We start from the raw sequence: 19,023 nt of genomic DNA, 5'->3' as shown, positions 1-19,023 counted from the left end.
ACTGCAATTATTTATGAGAAGACTTTGAACAATCATAATTGGCATTATATATATATATATACATATATATTTCCTTTTTAATAAATGAAAAAACTTTGTTTGATCTTCTTTGGTATATTTTGAAACATAATATTCCTTTCGATGTCGGCATGCACAAAAGACATAAATATATGTGACGGCCATCATTTTCACCTTTATATTAAAATTTAAACAAATATTGAATATGAATAATTTGTTTCTGCTGTAACTTTCCACCAATAATTCTGGTTCATATTTTTTTTCATTGTTTATAAATTTGGCTCTTGTTTTAATTAAAACAAAACACGAGAATGAAGCCGGTAATCCTAATCATAATAAGGAAATTAGAAGGAAAAAAAACCTATAGAATGAATGGAATGGGATATGGTTCTCAAACAACCATCTTTGTCTTTGTATCCACATGCTTGAGGGAATAATTAAGGAGATACATATGCCTAACTGATCAACTTGCACTTTATTATTTTTTGTGTGTTAGTGAATCAAATTAATGAATCAAGACAAAGAGCTCAAGACTTTGAAGTCTTGCATTGCGTTTGAACAAGGAGAGCCATACATGCATCTTGTTTATTGGATTCTTTTATTTTATCAAATTGAAAAAAAATCACCGATTCATGATTATTATTATTATTTTATTATTATTATTATTATTACTTTTTTGAGAGGTGGACTAGGCACTGCCAGGGATATGTGTGCATGAAAAATTCTCCTAAAGAGCCAAACTGTTAAGAAGTCGAACTCCCTTCCATTAATATTCAAACCAGGCATTCTTATAAAAATCAGTGATAGCAATGACTATAAAAACAAGAACCAGAGTTTAACCCATACCTTCTATTCACTTCAAATCAGACAAAACTCTCTCTATAAAAACTCTTGATCAGAGCGGTCTCCATTTCCCATGCAATAATATCAAGCTCACAAGTCACAAACATGGAAAGCTTGACCAAGACCTCTCTTTCTCTTTTCCTCTTCATCCTCTTCCTAACGTTCTCATTCCTCATCCCTTCTCAAGCATGCCCTGTTTGCCAAACATCACCACCACCACCACCACCTCCAAAGAAAATACCACCACCTCCACCACCCAAACCAGTTCCTTGCCCACCACCACCTAAACCATCACCTCCTCCTCCTCCACCACCCAAACCATCCCCACCACCTCCACCACCACCTACACCATCACCACCACCTCCACCACCACCTAAACCAGTACCATCACCACCACCACCTAAACCAAAACCAGTGCCATGTCCACCACCACCCAAGTCTCCGGCAGGGACATGCCCCATTGACGTGCTGAAACTAGACGCATGCGTCGACCTTTTGGGTGGGCTGATCAACATCGGCATCGGGAATGACACAAAGAAGACTTGCTGCCCTGTGCTATCTGGGCTTGTAGATTTGGATGCAGCCATCTGCTTGTGCACCACCATTAAAGCTAAGCTTCTTAATATCAATATATTGTTGCCTATTGCTCTTCAGCTTCTTGTTGATTGTGAAAAGCATGCTCCTGAGGGTTTCCAGTGTCCTGCTTAGTTATAAGCTTATCTGCTACTCAACATCAATCACTTGTCCATCTTCTTCTTCTTCTTCTTCTTTGCTTGTTTCCAGTTTCTTGTTGTTGTATTGTATATATACTTGTGTGTGCACTGTTGCTAGTGAGTTGGAGCTTTTCAAAACATAAAGCTCTTCTCTTCGTATTATAATTCCAATAAGAAGCAGCATTTAATATGTTGCTCTGTTTTTTAACTTTCCCTCTGGTTTTGTTTTGTTTTTTATAAGCAGAGATGGATAAACCACAATTTAATTCCTCTTAATTTACTTTATATATTTATATATATAATATTCAGTTTCAGAAAACTAGATTGGAGTAATAGATTTAAATTGGTCTCTGTTACAATCCATTTCAAAAGAAGAGAAAAATTCTTTTAAAAAAGGACCAACTAATTAATTTCTTTTGAAAAAAAGACTAATTGAGTATAAAAAAATAATGATAATAATACTAAAATAGTCCTAGGTTCATGCCCCATATTTATTACAAATAAATAAAAAAATAAAAAAATTAATGCTAAAATAATGATAATAAATTTATCAGAAAATATAATTTCTTTCTTTTCATTTTTAATTATTTTTTTAAAATTAATTTATAAACCTCATATCAAGATTGATGCATATATGGTCTACGACTGTATAGTTAATATTCATCACACAGTTGAGCAAATGCAATGTCCTAATATGAAGAGGGATAAATGACTGAAAAGCCATCTAAGATTAAATTTCATTTAATTTCTAATACTTCATAAATTCATTTAAGTGGTCTCTTATAAAATTCTTCACAAACATTATCACAAAATTTTCACAAACATTATCACAAAATTTTCATATAAAAGGTGATTGAGAATTCTTCACCAATTTATCATTATTGATGAAATAATCTCTTGGTCAATATATATATATATATATATATATAAGAAGTCAAGCATCCTCACAGATTAAAAGATGAAAGAGAAAAGATATTGATGGGAGAGATAGCGAGAAATGGGTGTAGACAAAGATAGCAACAGTAAATTAAGAGAGAGAGAGTATTAGAAGCCTGTACTATGAATGAATGTGTCGTTAAATTATCTGTTTGGTTTTTTTAGCTTTCACTGTAGATGTTAATAGAAATAGAGAGCAACGATAGTGATTGATTGAGTTACTGTACCAATTCTGATAGGATGATTTATATCAAAATTTTGGTTTTTTAACTTCTGTATGTGCTACTGCGCTAGTAGAATAGAGTTCAACGGCTGTAATTGATTGAGTTATTGTGTCAATTATGATCGGATAGCTCAGATCAAAATACTGTACAACACATTTTTATAAGCACAATAAATAACAATGATATGAGAATTTCTTTTACCGTACATAGGATGATGAAGACTGTTGAACGTTGAATCTACGAAAGTTCGTGGATGACGAACCCTCGCTATATATATATATATATAAAATGTGTGTGTATATATCCAAACTTTATGGTTTTTCTAAGTTTAAAGATTTTTCTTTTTTTGATAAAAATGACAAATGCTAGGTATATGCTCGTATTGAGAATTAATCATTCAGCCGAAGGACCGTCAACCAGGGACAAGGGTTTCGGGTTGAAGTTAGAAGATTCTATCATAATAGCTCAAAGTTTATTATAATATTTTAGCATCTGTTATCAGGTCAAATCCAAGCCAATCGGATCCTTATTCATACCTGTTTTCAACCCTCCCTTTCTTTGTTTCTTTTGTCCAAGTAACAAGTAACCACCCGCAATCTCGTTATTCTTCAAAATTCCTCAAAGAACGTGAGAAACTCTACTTCCTGTTTCTCTCTTGAAGGTATGCTCTCATGCAAACCCTAATTAATGTCCACGGATTTTATTGCATCTCTAAACTCTAGAATTTCACCATAGATCTCCTCTGTCGGGAACAAAAATTTCTCACTGGTCGATAGCCAGAGGATGATCTAGCTTCTCGCCGTAAGATCTGCTCTACAAGGTGGAGTATGCAATGGAGGTCACCGTCAATGCTGGATCGGCTATTGGAATCCCGCACGCGATGCCATTGTTCGCGTCGATGAGAAGAATGTGACCTCCAAGCTTCTCCAAATTTCTCGATCTACCGAGAAAATTACCAAGCCGAGAAGATGCCCGACACCAGCATCATCATCAACAAACCCCACGTTCAGGTGCAACGCTACTCATTTGCCTAGAGACCAGTGGCGGACCCAAAAATTCGGTCCAACACAAGCTTAAATAAAAGTCAATGTTTGATATTAATTACAAAAGACACAGAAAAATTTAAAGGACAATACAAACTAAGTCGATATTCAATATCAATAACAAAGTTCAAATACGATACAAATACAAATTACATGCCAACACTTGAGCCACTCTTGTTACTACTATGATCAAGAGGTGCTAATTGAATCCTACGAGTTTGCATATTTACAAACTACATGCCAACACTAGAGCTGCAGTTTGCAGAGGAAACATAGTAAAGGGCTGAGAATTTTAATTTTAGAGAGCAATGAAAGGGGCTCCTCAATTTTGAGAGAAAACAAAAACATAAACCTAATAAACTAGTAAAGGACCAGACTACCCTTGACTTAACAAACAACTCAGCTCAACTCAACAACACAACACCACCTTGCCTAGAACTTGAAACAAAACACGTGATGAATTCATCCTGACCCTCCATTTGTCCGACTAGTCATCTATTAGTTTAAAACTTAAGTTACAATTCAACAAACACAAAAGAACTTGAAACAAAAAACTAGATGAACACATCTTGACCCTCCACTTGTCTCACTACTAATCATCTATTAATTTAAAACAAAACTTCAGTCACCAAACTGTAACACATTTAGTTATAGAATTCAGCTAGGGTTGGGTACACTGCCCTCAGATATGTTTTCCCACTGAAATATTTTCATCTAAGAATTCTACCATGCTTTTGTTATTCTTCTACTATTGGCTTTTGTTTTTTGTTTTTTGTTTTTTTTTTTTATGAATTATTACCGTCACCTTGAGATGTCTTGTGTCAAAGTTGTTTTGTTCTCGGGTTTTAAATATAGTCAATACCATAGTGAAAAGATCAAATGGAGGATGTTGAATGGAATTAAGGTGGATGGAGACAGGTCTCAATGCATGTGTTAATTTGAGAGTGAGATGCAATTAATTACTTCTAATTAATTGGATTGTGAAAATTAAAAATTGGTCAATTTGGTTCTTGGAAAGGGTTATCTCTGTAAGTTCTCCTCAGTACTTATGTTTAGTTCAAGCGCTAATCATGCATTTGAACCTAGGACAAAACACTTAGACATGATTTGAAGTTAATTTGTGAAAGGTTGTGCACCAGTAGGTATCTACTTATGTTCTTTGATTGGCAGCATTCATTTGAAATTGGCTCATTTCATGCATACTTAAGCTGAAGGGGCAATTCTGATCTTTTTGCCTGGTGGGAAATGGAATTACCTGGCCGTTGATTATCATCATCGGTATCATCATTGTTTTAACTATTATTATTTCATAAATTAACAATGTCTAGAACAAATGATTGGACAAATATGATTTCGTGGCTGTATAGGTAACAGTGATATATATATATATATATATATATGTCCAATAAAGTTAGATAAGCTTCCTTTTTTTGACATTTTTAATTTTATTTTGTTTGTGTATGGGTGTAAGAGAGAGAGAGAGAGAGAGAGAGAAAGGGTATGCAGTTTACAATTAATTATACGGCAAGTACTCAGTCAACGATATACAAATCATAAAAGAAATCATATAAAGGTGCACAAAAGGGTGATGCTTGAATGAGCCAAACAAAGCATGGCCTTGTTTGTCTTTGGAATGAAAGTTTGTGATTAGCTCATTCCCTGGCAATCAAGACCATCCAAATCACGCTAAAAGTTTTCCAAAGGCACCAGATGATGCCGTTACAATTTCCTGTCCTTCATTTCATCATGTTTATGCATATAATATTTTCATCAAAATGTTTATGATTAGGAATTAGGAATTAAATGAGCACATATATAATTGAATCATTCTTGCTGTGTGGGGTGGTGAGTGCACAAAGTTCGAGTACGTGTCTTTGTTTTGTGTATAAGAATGCACAGTAAATATTCCCGAAGTGTGTGCAAAATGTCAGTGTTAATGTGCTGTATGGCTTGTACCAGACACACTGGACCATGCATTCAACTATGCACTCTCCCCCCTGCCTCTGCATGCTGACTTCCATTGGCTTCCATTCCACTATTTGTTGTTTTTCTTAATTTTAGACTTTTTAAGAGATTATTATAGAACTATTTGCCACAGTGTCTCTGTTTGCTCATTTCATTTTCTTCTCTCGTTTTTCTTTTGTTTCTTCTGTTTGCCATCTTGGTGTGCCACTGTCATTTAGTCAGAGAAGGTCAGAGCACAAACAGGACTTCGTCCTACGTGGCAAACTAAAGCCACAATCCAACGTAGCTCCGTAACATGTCCAACAGTCCATGAAATGATGGGCTGTAGCCTTTGTCACTAACTACAAGTCATGCAGAAATCTCTTAAATCTATGAAATATACTTTGAAGTTTCAGTTCCATCTTTTTTTTTTCTCTTTCCTTCAATGCTCATCATACATTCTTTTGGTTTAAAAAAGAGATATTAAAAATATTACTATAGTCACGGGCCATGTGTGTGTGTGTGTGTGTGTGTGTGTGTGTTAGATGCACACATGCTTGGAGAGATTGCATTGTGTGCTACTGCCAAGACAATCAACCACAGAAGCAAGGGTTGAAGACAATGGCAGACCAATCTTCGACCTTGGAACAAGTGCTGGGTAAGTATTGTATGGGCTGCAGCAGTAAAAGAAAGAGCTTAAGTTACCATGGGGTCAAATGAAAGTGAAATGCTCAATAAATGACTCAATTAATTTTTTGGGAAGCTTTCTCTCTTTTTTCATGTAGAGTTACCATGGAATTCACCCACCATCACAAATATAGAATTTTACCCTCCTGACCCATGCAGGCTGTTACCTTTACTGCATTCTTCTAGCCAAATAATACTCACTTTCACATTATGTAAGTTTTAGTATATCAGTGAAATTAAATAAATTAACTTGGTCTCAAGCTGGCCTTTCTTAGAGAGACGTATAGAAAAAGAATAAGTAAACTTCCCAATTTACCTATATGATACATTAAATTCACTATACAGCTTAACATATATAATAAATGGCTTTCAACGCACAGAAAAAGATATCTGGAATCATACAAATATTCTTTTAGAGCCTGAGACAAACTCTATACTCTGATACGTCTAGTCTCAACTCAAGACATGAAACAAGAAAGTAATAATTTATAGGAAGACCATCATAAAAAAAGATGAGTAGAGCCAGAGTTGAAGAGTCCGAGACAAAACTCTGGTCGATAATTATTGGAATTAGACAGTCCACATGAAGCCACCGTATCTTTGCTCTGTAGTCTGTACTCCACAAGTGGTTCTCTCAAGCATGAAAATTTAAAAATGTAATTAATAATCAAACATCCTACCTTTTTGCAAGTTCAAATTTCAATCAAGGACTAGTCTCACTACTGTTGTCTCTCTGTCCATGCATGTGACTCCAACCAAGATGATTCTTCTACTTCTTCTTCTTCTCCTACCTTTAAAAAGAACCATTGTACTTACCAAACAACACCAAGACATTGCATGACAAACTATGCATAATAAGATATAATATATAGATAGCACATACCCACACATAGAACACATAGCACACATAGCACATAGCATAGCATAACATGGAATATATCATCCCATGCAACCAATGAAAGAGACCCCAAAACAAACCAACCCTAACTAACTGACAAACTAGAAAGACATGGAAACATAGAACCATAGAACTAATTAAGCACTGAAAGCATGGAATGAGATGGAAGTAGGAGTTTCAAGAAGACCAACAGAAGGAGTAGCCAAGCGAGGCTCATAAGCAAAACCTCTCAAACCACGCCGTTGCCGGACGTCCAAGAACGGGCACGGCGGCGCCCACCACCATACTTTCCGGTGAGAGTTAAAGAGAAGTATATCATTAGAGTCTTTGATAGTAATGACTATGAGACAGCCATGGCCAACACACTCAAACCCATGACCACCTTCAGCCTCACTGAATTGCCTATAAACCTCAGCCGGCATCCGATCAAGCTCAGCCCAAGCACGGCCGCAAGGCTGGAGAACCCATAGCCGGAGACTCCTCGGTACGTTGAGCTTGCTCTTCTCGACGGCAGCGACGAGGACCACGCGGCCGCCAAGGTCGACGAGGCTTGGGCAACGGAGGAAGCGGCGCATGGGAGCTTGGATCTTGAACCAGTCGTTGGAGGCGACGTCGTAAGCGAGGACACTGAACGGGCTGTAGTTCATGCAGTAGAAGCGGCCGGAGATGAAGAGCATGAGGCCGGACTCGAGGTTGCAGAGACGAGGGAGAGAACTGGCGGTGGTCCAAGGTGAGTAGAAGCCAGTGAGGCCATCAGCGTGGAAGGTTTCAGCAGTGAGGTTTTTGACAGCGAAAGGGGAGATGAGATCGTCGCCGGCGATGACGCAGATGAAGGAGGAGTGGCCTACGGTGAGGCCGACGGAAGGGAAGAGACGGGGGCGAAGAGAAGAAGGGAGTTGGGAGATGAGTTTGGATAAAGGGTTGCAAAGGATGAGGGTTTTAAGGCCGGGGGTGGTGGAGATGAAGCAGAGAAGGCCGCCGGAAGAGGCGGCGGGGGAGAAGTTGGGAGGGATAAGGGAGGAGAAGGAAAGGTGGTGCCATGTGTTGTCGTTGGTGTTGAGGAGGAAGGCAGTGGAGAGAGTGGTTGGGGTGGTAGTGGTGGTGGTGGTTGTTGGAGTAGGGATGTTAGTTGAAGGGAAGAAGAGGAACCAGTGAAGGGATGGGGAGAGATGAAGGTGCATTTCTAAGAAGGTGTCGGAGAAGATAAGGGAGTATAAACGTTTGCAAACAGCGCGTGCGCGGAAGAAGGAAGGTGGTGGGAGGAAAGCGAGGATTCGGTCTAAGAGATTTTGTGGGAGGTTTCTCCATATGCGAGGATCCATTGCCATTGATGGGCTAGCCATTGTTTTGGTTTTTGTTTGTTGTGAATCTCTTTTTGTTTGTGATTTTTCAAGTTAAGGTAGAGTGGTTGTTTATATAGGGAGGGGGAGGGAGAGAGAAAGAAGAAGTTGGGTTTGGATTATTTTGAGTTAATAAAGAAAGGACTGAGAGATCATTATTCATGTGTCAAAGTGGCGTGAAGAGTATTGGAGTGTGAAGTAGAGGAAGAGGAAACAACTGGGGATGGTTTTGTTTTATTTCCTTTTTGATCTAGAGTCACAGTTACTTCGGTTCTCCTCTTACTTACTATATTTGTTATGATGTTGGCTATCCTTTGCTTCTTCGTTTCTGGTTTGATACTTGGTTGGCCCATCCAACGATGTGATGCATCGTTGTCAGCTTCTCTTCTTCCGTCTTCTGGAGTCAACCCTTTCACTCATTAATCAGTCTAGACACCCCCTTGCATACACGCCAACATTTTTCTTGCATATGATATTAGTTTACTTATGCTGGATTGAGGGGCTACAAACAAGAAGAATGCTATTTGGGGATTCTTATTTTGGTTTTCTGTTCTCAGCTCTCTAAAAAGCTTCATCATTTCTTTCAGGAAATTACGCTTAAGGAAAGAATTTTCACCTTCAAAATAATAATAATAATAATAATAAATGTGAGCTCTTTTCATGATACACAGTTCGGACAATAAGTTTATGACAAAGTGCTATATATTGCTATTCAACTATACCAACATATTCTGAGGGATTTATCAAGAGATAGCTTATACTATGAAAGAAAGTATACACCAAGTACTGCAATTAGATCTCCAGCAAAGACTCAGTCGAAAATTTAGGAAGGATGTTTTTCTCGCCAAACAGATCATAGAGCCGATACAAAACAGTTCCTGATAGCCAAATATGAGATGAATCACTGATTTCACTCATGAACTCTCATTGGACAACTTCAAGTGACTAGAGGAGACTGGTTCACTAGCTCCTTTATTTGCAAAAGCTTTGATTCATCATACCAGCTAGAGCAGATTCAAGAGCACACCCACTGTGACAGGCTTCGTCGTAGACGTGTAATTCAAGATATGAATCTGTCTAAACCTTAATATATGACACTGTGCAGTGTCAAAGTAGCCACATGGACTGCAAAGCTAGAACATTAGCTATAAATCATTAAAAGAGCTAGAAGTTAAACCAAACAAAGAGATTGTTGCTTATATAATCAAGATCAAACATATGACTTCTTCCATTTTCAGAAGTATATATGTAAACCGGACAAATTAGGATGAAAACATTGAAAAATCATCTACTTGTAATTGTGATGATTATTCCTACCACACTCATATTTTACTTCAAAGTTGGATTTAAAAGGATAAGAATAAATGTAGCCCAAAACAGATCAGCAGTAAGCATCTTTGTGTTTAATATCAGTAAATGATGAATAACCAGTTAAAAATGATCAAGTGAATGGTTATGACCTTCAAAAGCAAGACAGAAAAAACATAAATAGTGTGTTTTGTATGGATGGGCAGCAGTTCAAAACATTCTATCCGTTGTACAGATAGGATTGGCATGCTTTGAGATTCCATTAAGTTATGGGTGGTGCTTTTCAAAAGGCAGATGGCTTTTTTGACATGAGACTAGATAAAGATTAAAACAAATAGGGTTTAGAGAATATGCACCTGCTGAATGTCACCAGGATGGCTTCAGCCGCCCTTCTTTTTAGCTACTTTAACTCGAAGAATGAGATGCACCTCTCTTTTAAAAATAGATCTCAGCTCCTCATTTGCTTCTATGCCTATTCTCCTGTACATCACATATTGGCATAAAAACAAAGCTTGATAAATCATCTACAGATTAGCCAAATGTCACACAACATTTATATAAAAAGTATAGACTCATCATTTGCATGTACACAAGCAGCAAATCCACATAACAAGAATGACTTTGATATAAATGTGATGAAGTTCACTGGCTTGCAAAATAAAGTGAGATATGTTAGCATATATACAAAGAGAACAATCAAATGATTTCAGTCACAACAAGCTATCTCTAAAGTAAGAATTGGCTTGCTAAGACATAAAAATATCATGATGAACTCAGAAACCAGTACCCTATCTTAGAGCCATTCTTTCCAATAAGAATCTGTCGTTGCCTTTCTTTTGGGGTAATGAAGTGCTGCTCCACCCGAAGTGAACCATCTCTTAGTTCTTTCCAGTCCATCAAGCAGTGATCAATGACATATGGGATTTCCTGAAATAAGGCTATATTAGAAATAAACACCCATTACAGATATAAGCCTCACTAGATACAGGTATCTTACTTGATGGATATGGTTAAGCATTTTCTCTCGAACGACCTCCAAAGATATATTTTTCATCATTTCCTCACTCATGACAATAGGATCTTCATCCCAAGGTCTTTTCACGGCCTATGCATGCAGAAAACAGATACGTCTATGTTGCGCATAACAAAATGAAGACAGTAACCAGAGAGACCAAGTAAAGGAGCTAGATTACTATCTGAGCTGCTAAGGTGCCAATAAAAAATATATTTTTTTTCTTTTGAGTTCATTTATTCAACTGTGAAGAAAAAGTCCAAATATGTTATAATGCAATAGCTATAAAAATAAACAGCATTTCTTATTTCACTTTGAATAATGTCAATTAGTGTCTCCTTATCTCAATTATATCAAACATATGTCAAACTTTTTTAACTAGTTTTTGGACTCTATCGAGGCGGTTCAGCAAAGAACATTCATCATTTTTAAAAGGTCAACCTGAAATTTGATTTCTCACATTATTTAGTCCTTCAGACAATAATTAAGTTTCATTTAGTTTTCTGTTTAATCAATTTTCTTGGTGTGATTGCTGAATTATTCAACTTTTTCCCCAACCTGGTTTTACCAAACGTCTTTCACTGGAATACATCTATTTAACACAACTTTATTTATTTATTTATTTTTGGAATGACGTATTCTCAAAGCACACGTTATCATAATACTTGTATATAAAGTCTACACTCAACAGATGTCCAGCTCATTTGTAAGGTTGCAGTTAAGATCGGGCATGCTATCCACTATATAGAGAATGAATAAGAGCTGGAATGAAAAGCTTTCAAAATTAAACTTTTCCATCTATCAGATGATTTTGATCATAAACCTAAAATGTAGTCATGCGAAGCTAGGTGCTCATCCGACACGGTTGCAGCATAATAAATAAGCCTTTAGGTCTAGGATATTCATGCGATGTAGGAGTGGAGCTGATACTAAATGATTAAAATCACGATATAGGAATAAAAAAGGATATACATGACGTTAGTGAAGTGCAGGAACCTCTCCGCTAATGAAAAATAATGAAAAAAAAATAAAAATTGAATAGATCAGTTTATCATGTACTACTCCAGTTATAAGACCTTGCTATTGACTCTAGGACTAGGAATAGATAGAAGATAACACTTAGCTCTGTTTATTTCTGAATATGCTAGACACAAAAATGATACCTGATCCATCAAATATTGTACAAGATCTTTCACTCCTGAACCATTTAGTCCAGATATCATGAAGTATCTGTAAGACAAGAAAGGAAACAGAACACACATGTAACTGTTTGAGCATGAAAATTCAAATTTAAGAAAAACTATTGACTTACCTCTCATATCCTGGAAGATCTTCAAATTCTTTGGCAACTTTTAACAAGTCTTTCTTGTCCTCAACAAGATCAACTTTGTTCATGCATAAAATTCGTTTTTGCTTGACCTGAGCCTGTGCTCCTAGTCTGCTAATTAACTTTGTAACCCTAGTATCAGGCCTACATAAATGGGTACAATTCAGGCAATTATTCAACCTTATCAACTACCAAATGGCAATGAATACTCAAAAGAAATTAAAAAAAAAGCAAAGATTACCACATACAAGATTCCTTATTTGGTTTTATGTGGCCACTCATACATGAGAGATCAAGGAGAATAACTAGTTGCTTATGGTCTTGAATAGAGGTGATTTCCATCAGGATCAAACTTTGATAGGATATAACAATGCATCTTTTATTGTACCAATGCCACAAATAATCAGCATATTTCAGCAATAAACCCAGACAAAAATTGGGAAATCATGATTAATTTTAACTAGGGACATCATGGAGTTATAGAGCTAGTGGAAGAATAACATGGTCCCTGGAAAATTTATCCAAACAAATAAGAGAAACAAGACGATGGCAATTCAACAAACACTTACATGGTAAGATGCCTGTTGACATCAAAAATTACTATCAGTAAATCATATAGTTCAATAGAGCTCCAAGCACTTTCCACACGAACTTTTACATCTGTCTTGTAAGGGTATCCATGGTGCCCAATCATGAGGCCTGGAGTGTCAAATAGACACTACAGAGAAGGGTTAGTACAAAACCTTTTTAACAACAAGTACAACAAATGCAGATAAAATAAGAAAAACAAGATTGACATGGAGCCACACACTAGAGAAGATTAACCATCTTAATGGCCTATTGTAACTATTCTTTTCTTAGTAAGCTAATTCTTTCAATTATTAATCATGGTATGACATATCGATGCATCATTCTGTTTGCAAACAATGTCGCAAAGAAGCTACTAAAGGAACCATACATGCATAAAAAAACCATAATCAACCAAATATTTACAGCGAGCAGCACGCAATTATAGTTTCAGAAGATCTTGACCATTGCAATATTAAAAATGAGTATAGCTTACTATCTGAGTGTTTGCTTTGGTTATCACTCCCAACACTTCGTGAGTGGTTGTGTTAGTCTTCCTTGAAACAGCAGCAACTTTTGCTCCAACCTGAATCCCCAACACAGCATTAGGTTGAAGAAATAGGAAATTTGCAGATAACATAGGTGCATTCACAGGACAAAACATATCAATTCTCTATAATTTTTATCAAACAATACATTTTCACTATTTTTTCCCCTAAACTACAATTGCAGTGATAACCAGAACATATTCAAAGAACAAGATTAAAATGATTACTATAATCAATAAGCTTCAGAATGCTTTAACTGATATTCATAGAAGCCAAATCGAAATTCATAAATGCAAAGGAGTTGAACTAACCATGAAATTGGTCAAGGATGACTTCCCAGCATTGGGAGCGCCAATAATCCCAACCGAAAGCGAGCGTTGATCTTCCTCCTTCACGATCAAATCCTCATCCTCAACATCATCGGGAGGTGCAAGTGCAGCCTCAAGGAGAGCTCTGGCGAGAATAGTCGCCCTTTCATTGTCCTCCTCCTTTTCTACTTCCTTCTGCTTCACCGCAGCCGTGGTGGGATTTGGGCGGCCGTACAGCACTTGGTCGGCCTTAGCACGATAGGCCTCGTTCCAGGTAGGGGTTCGTTCAGGGGCCGGCGATGGGGAGGGAGAGTAGGGTAAGGACAACTCTCTGCTGTCAAAGTCCGGCGACTCTTCGGCAATGGAGTGGTCATCGGGATGGGGCTGGGTGGCGGAGAAGCGAGCTAAAGGTATGAGATTGAGCTTGGTTGTCGAAGAGGAGGAGAGGGCGGGAGAGGAGAAGAGGAGCCGCCTGACGGCTCGAAGAGGTATCATCCCTCTCGAACGCAGGGGCAGGACAAGGGTGGGCGAGAGAGACGAAGGGCTTTGGAGTTAAGGGTTTTAGGACGGGTGGGCATTCAGAGACCCGATAGTGTTTTTGAAGATCCGATCCGCTAACGGCCGGCGATCCGAAACGCAATGATTTTTAAGATCCGATACTGTTTTTGGAAAGATCATCCGATCCACTAGCGGCCAGTTGCGGATCCGATCCGCTAAATGATATTATTATTATTACGTAGATTTGATCCGCTAACGGCTAGTGAATGCTTGATAATTTACCATATTAGGGAATGATGTTTTAGATCCGATAGTTTTCTAGCAGATCCGATCCACTAACAGCCTGTGGATAATATATATATATATAAAATCCCAAATAATTAATCATAATAATACTAATGCTAATGCATAATAAATAAAGCTAATAATTATAAATTTCAAGGATCATGGATTTTTGTTTGGATCCGATATCGTTGAGCAAATCCGATCCGCTAACGGTCAGTAATACCTGATGGCTGATGCTACCCTCATTATATGTCCCGCCGGTGTTCAGCTTCCCTTTCTCTGGTTTTCCATTTTGTGGGAGCGCTGATCGCCGGAACCCTAAACCTCGCCGAAACTTGGGCGATCCTGGTGAGAAGGCGGGTGACTTGGATCAAGAGAAGCTTCCGACTGGAAGACTTAGGAGGGGGAGTACCACGTTGAGCTTTTCTAGATCTTGCTCTCTTTCTTCATCTCTGCAGCCCTTTATCTTCAGGTATGAGTTGATAATCTAATGATTGGAGGCAATTCTTTAATGAAACAGCTACTATGCAATGATTTTCTGTGGCATATAAGGATTCCTGTTGGTAGGAAGTTGGAATTTAGTCACAGATCAGTGAATGTAGGACGGAGATGACGGTGACGGGTGGCAAGCCCCGAGTGAGGGGAGAAACTAGAAAGAGTTAAAACTAGTAACGCTATTATAGGGCTTTTGTAAGATTTTCTATACTAAACTCCTCATAAATTTTGATTTTGCACAGAACTTCTTATCAGATGCTTGTAACATCAGCTTGAGCATGCTTTGTTGCCTTTTTTGTTTATTTGGTTGATATAAGATTTTAGTTTGTTGCTTTGTTGTTGTTATTGCAGCCATGTTGATTTTGTATGTTCATATGTCACTATGAATCTCTTACATCCGAGCTTGTAATAGATGTTTGTCTGTTATCTGATACATGATTATCAGATGTTTGTCATAATTTAAGAATAGATTACTAGAAGGGATTATTGTATTAACATATAGATGCTTGGCAAAGTCTTTTTTTTTTTTCTTTGGTTTGTGCTTTGTTTGTATTGGTGATGATGGAAATATAAGCTTGGGATGATTTTTTTGTTAATATATCGTCTAGTAATGATTATGAATTGCTGTTTTGCTCTAATGGGAAATGGAATATCATGCTCTATGTTGTTTCCTTTATCCAGCCCACTGGAAGCTATGGCAGGAGTAGTTCAGAAGTTCTTTCTTACATCCATAATCATGTGGATGGTTCCAATCGCTATAATCTATGGTTTTAATCATCATATATTTCCTGGTATAGTCTTCTCCCCTTCATTATTTGAGATTTGGCTGGCAGTTAGGTTTTATGCTGTTTTTAGTTTATAGGAGATGTCTTTCAGCTTTGCTCATGTTATGGTTGCCCTTCTGCTTCAACATAGTTTCTTATTGCCCTTGTTTTATGTATAGACTTATTTTTGTTTGCAAACTAATCTCTTCTTGATCCACTGCTTTGATTTTCTCACTTACATGAGAATCACAGATTGATGCTTTCATGGAAAACAACAAAAAATTCAACAACACTATCCATCCTAGTTTGTTGCGGTAGTTTTAACCATTATGGTATTCTGTACACTGAGAGCAACGCTAAAGGACTGACAGTTATTTGCGGTGTCAGTTTGTGTGGAACTACAAAGTTATATTGCTTATTTCTGTTGTACTATATCGCGATTTATCCATTGAAGATTATCCTAATAGCTATGAATGGGCATGTTGCCTGCTTATTGGTAACTTCAACCATGGAACCTCACACCATCATTTTTTTTGTTATCTTTTGCTTCGAAAAGCACCTTGACTATCAACCTTATAATGCCCAGAAAATGACTAATCATGTGCGAGGCATTTCTTGCATTGCTGACAGCCTTACACGTGAGTTCTTCAGAATGTTTCTCATCTTGTCAACATTTCTAAAATTTATTTTTACAGAAGCTGCAAAAACAAAGGAGGATGCTCTATAATTTTGATGCTTAACTTCCTGTTTTATATGCCACTTCTATCTGCTTGAGAGATTCTTCTAGATGCTTTTGTTGCAGTAGTTTGCAATACAACTATTGATTGCAATACAAAACTTTGGGGGAAAAGAAAAGGCAGGGTGTGGACCTACTGTTTCTTGATAATTATTGGTTAAGAAGGGAAAGGGATGTTGGTGCATGCCCAAATTACTTGTTCCACAAAATCTCTTTTTATGCCAGAGATGTTTCCTGCTTACTAATGTATTTATTTATTTATTTATTTTTGATTTAAACATTCTTTCTAGTGTTCTGTTTTATTCATTTCCCTTTATATTTCTCACACCAGTGGATCATATTTCTTAATTGCCTATATAATACGTGTTTAGCTATTTGGCACACAATATTCTTTTCCCTTTTTTTTTTTTAAATTAACGGATCACCTTTTGTAATTGCACATCATGTGGAAAGTGTTTGGTCACTTGGCACACAAAATCTTTTTCTCATGCCGGACATGTTTATCACTTTCTGATGTTCTGCTGTATTCCTTCCCTATTTATTTCTCACATCGGTGGATTGCATTTCTTAATTGCACATACAATGAAAAGTGTTTAGTTACTTGACGTGCAAAATCCTTTTATCATGCCAAAAATGCTTTTGCACTTTCTGATGTTCTGCCGCATGATTTCCCTGTGTATTTCACACACTGATTTGTTATGTTTCTTAATTGTATATACAATGATAAGTGCTTGGTTACTTGACATACTAAATCCTTTTATCATGCCAGAAATGTACTTTCTGGTGTTCTGCCACATGCTTCCCCTATTTATTTCTCACATTGTTGGATCACATTTTTTTAATTGTAGAGACAATGATAAGTGTTTGGTTGAATACTACCCTGCTCTTTTTTGTGATTTTCTGTATTCACATGTTATGTTTGTGTACACAATCCATGTACGCATTCATTGGTCTTGTTTTCTTTATATGTTTGATAACAATATGCGTATGTTTCCAATAATGTGTTGTTTTGAAATTCCTATATAGATATATAAAATTCAAATGATTTTTTGTAAATTCAGCTATATAATTTCTCCAATAATGAGTGAACTTTTTCAGCTCTACTAACGAAGGCTTCTCTTACGTGTTGAAACAGGTTCCAGTCAGCTCTCATCATCATCCCAGACGCTTATAAGTGGATTTCTCGCTGTGATATCTGTGAATTTTGTTATTGCATTATACATCATTATGGCCATGAAGGAACCAACTAATCAGGAGCCCCAGCCAGATCCAACCTTCTTAGCTGAAGCCAGAAGGAGCATAACCCAACCTTCTGGTTCAATGGCCAGTGAAACTTCTGAAACCCGTGATAAGGTGGAGTAAAGAATTATCATGATGTTGCCTCTGCTTTGTGTTGGCTGAGGTCAAATCCCATTGAGAAGATACATATTGTTTTTGAGCTCATCAGCATTACCTGTAGTTTTGAATGGTCAGATCTGCACCTTGCCGTGCCCAATGTTGGTGATTACAAAGGGCAATCTTAGGATGAGAGCTTTGACCTGAAAAACGGCTTTTTCAACAGTTCCCCTTGAACTGTTTTTCTGGCAATGGTTTACTGTGCTCTCTACAAATTCATTATTTCAATCTCTGATATTTGGTTTGTGCTCAAGATATATGAGCCATTTATTTACTAAAGTTTTATATCAAAGTTTTGTGAATCAAATGAGTTGACTGGCGATATGAGAACTATTGTAGAAAGCTTAGCTGGAATCTTCCCATGTGCTACTGTGCATTAATGCATGTAGTTTTACGTGCAGTCTACTGCCATTTCCAGCCAAAGAGTTTTTATTTCTTTGAGGCAAATGCTCTGATGATTGATTCATTCTGCCAACTATTTTCAAGTTCTTCAATGTCTACAAGCACCAGATCAAATATCTTGACCAATCTAAATCAGGTTATTTGTTGTGGATGCTCATCTTCTCTGCTGTTTGTTTATCTGCAGCTCTATATAATAATTAGCATTTACACTACTAAATTGGACCACTCTGGGTTGGAAATGCACATCCTTGATATCTTACCCTTTGATAAGGGGCAACTATATCCATACAAGTTTTTCTTTAGTGTCTCTCTTGCAGGAGCTTGGGGCTCGCCAGATTGCGGACTTTCAACTCCTGAGCATATTCATCAAATTAAACCACTCTATATCGAAAATACACATCTTTCAATATTTTGCCCTTGACAAAGTGTCTCTTTTTACAGGGTCTTGTTTGATCGCAAAGTGTAACCCAAAGAAGAATTTTTGGGTAGCACATGTGATGCATCATTCTAGGCAGCAAATACACATTTTTGATATCTTGCCCCTTGAATAGTTAAGCAAGAAGTTTTCTAAGTAGTAAATGCATTATTTTAGATAGCAGATGTACATTGTGGACAGAGTCTACAAAGCCAAGTAATATTTTTTGGATAGCAAATGTCATGCATTGCTCTTGGTAGCAAATTCACATTCTAGTTATCTTGCGGCTTAACAATTAGTCAAGCAAGAATTCTCTC

At 37.1% G+C, this 19,023-nt stretch overlaps 4 protein-coding genes across 6 annotated transcripts; 2 read left to right on the top strand and 2 right to left on the bottom strand.

Annotated features, from left to right (window-relative positions):
• The first annotated feature begins 803 nt into the window (after positions 1–803).
• Positions 804–1,782, top strand: LOC120250055 (36.4 kDa proline-rich protein-like). The gene has a single exon (XM_039258807.1). The coding sequence runs from the start codon at positions 967–969 to the stop codon at positions 1,567–1,569; it is 603 nt and encodes a 200-aa protein (XP_039114741.1). The 5' UTR covers positions 804–966; the 3' UTR covers positions 1,570–1,782.
• Positions 1,783–7,323: 5,541 nt separating this feature from the next.
• On the bottom strand, positions 7,324–8,664 carry LOC120250402 (protein UNUSUAL FLORAL ORGANS). The gene has a single exon (XM_039259219.1). It carries the CDS (start codon positions 8,647–8,649, stop codon positions 7,444–7,446), a length of 1,206 nt encoding a protein of 401 aa, XP_039115153.1. The 5' UTR covers positions 8,650–8,664; the 3' UTR covers positions 7,324–7,443.
• Positions 8,665–9,266: 602 nt separating this feature from the next.
• On the bottom strand, positions 9,267–14,273 carry LOC120250168 (GTP-binding protein ERG). Of its 2 annotated transcripts, none has more exons than XM_039258954.1 (9): positions 13,720–14,273; positions 13,357–13,446; positions 12,863–13,011; positions 12,279–12,437; positions 12,130–12,196; positions 10,952–11,059; positions 10,742–10,881; positions 10,311–10,434; positions 9,267–9,779 (listed from the first exon to the last, which is right to left on the bottom strand). In XM_039258954.1, the coding sequence occupies exons 1-8, from the start codon at positions 14,209–14,211 to the stop codon at positions 10,335–10,337; spliced, it is 1,305 nt and encodes a 434-aa protein (XP_039114888.1). In that variant the 5' UTR covers positions 14,212–14,273; the 3' UTR covers positions 9,267–9,779; positions 10,311–10,334. The 2 variants fall into 2 exon arrangements, with proteins under 2 accessions (XP_039114888.1, XP_039114890.1); XM_039258956.1 differs by having other exon boundaries at positions 9,267–9,771.
• Positions 14,274–14,734: 461 nt separating this feature from the next.
• On the top strand, positions 14,735–18,406 carry LOC120283290. Of its 2 annotated transcripts, XM_039289932.1 has the most exons (4): positions 14,887–14,971; positions 15,067–15,189; positions 15,676–15,785; positions 17,630–18,406. In XM_039289932.1, the coding sequence occupies exons 3-4, from the start codon at positions 15,689–15,691 to the stop codon at positions 17,854–17,856; spliced, it is 324 nt and encodes a 107-aa protein (XP_039145866.1). In that variant the 5' UTR covers positions 14,887–14,971; positions 15,067–15,189; positions 15,676–15,688; the 3' UTR covers positions 17,857–18,406. The 2 variants fall into 2 exon arrangements, with proteins under 2 accessions (XP_039145865.1, XP_039145866.1); XM_039289931.1 differs by lacking the exon at positions 15,067–15,189 and having other exon boundaries at positions 14,735–14,971; positions 17,630–18,401.
• The last annotated feature ends 617 nt before the right edge of the window (positions 18,407–19,023 follow it).

Source organism: Dioscorea cayenensis, chromosome 19 (assembly GCF_009730915.1).
Source record: "Dioscorea cayenensis subsp. rotundata cultivar TDr96_F1 chromosome 19, TDr96_F1_v2_PseudoChromosome.rev07_lg8_w22 25.fasta, whole genome shotgun sequence".
NCBI classification, from domain to species: Eukaryota; Viridiplantae; Streptophyta; class Magnoliopsida; order Dioscoreales; family Dioscoreaceae; genus Dioscorea; species Dioscorea cayenensis.
Note: the sequence above shows the minus strand (reverse complement) of the source record. Positions and strands in the feature narration are given on the sequence as shown.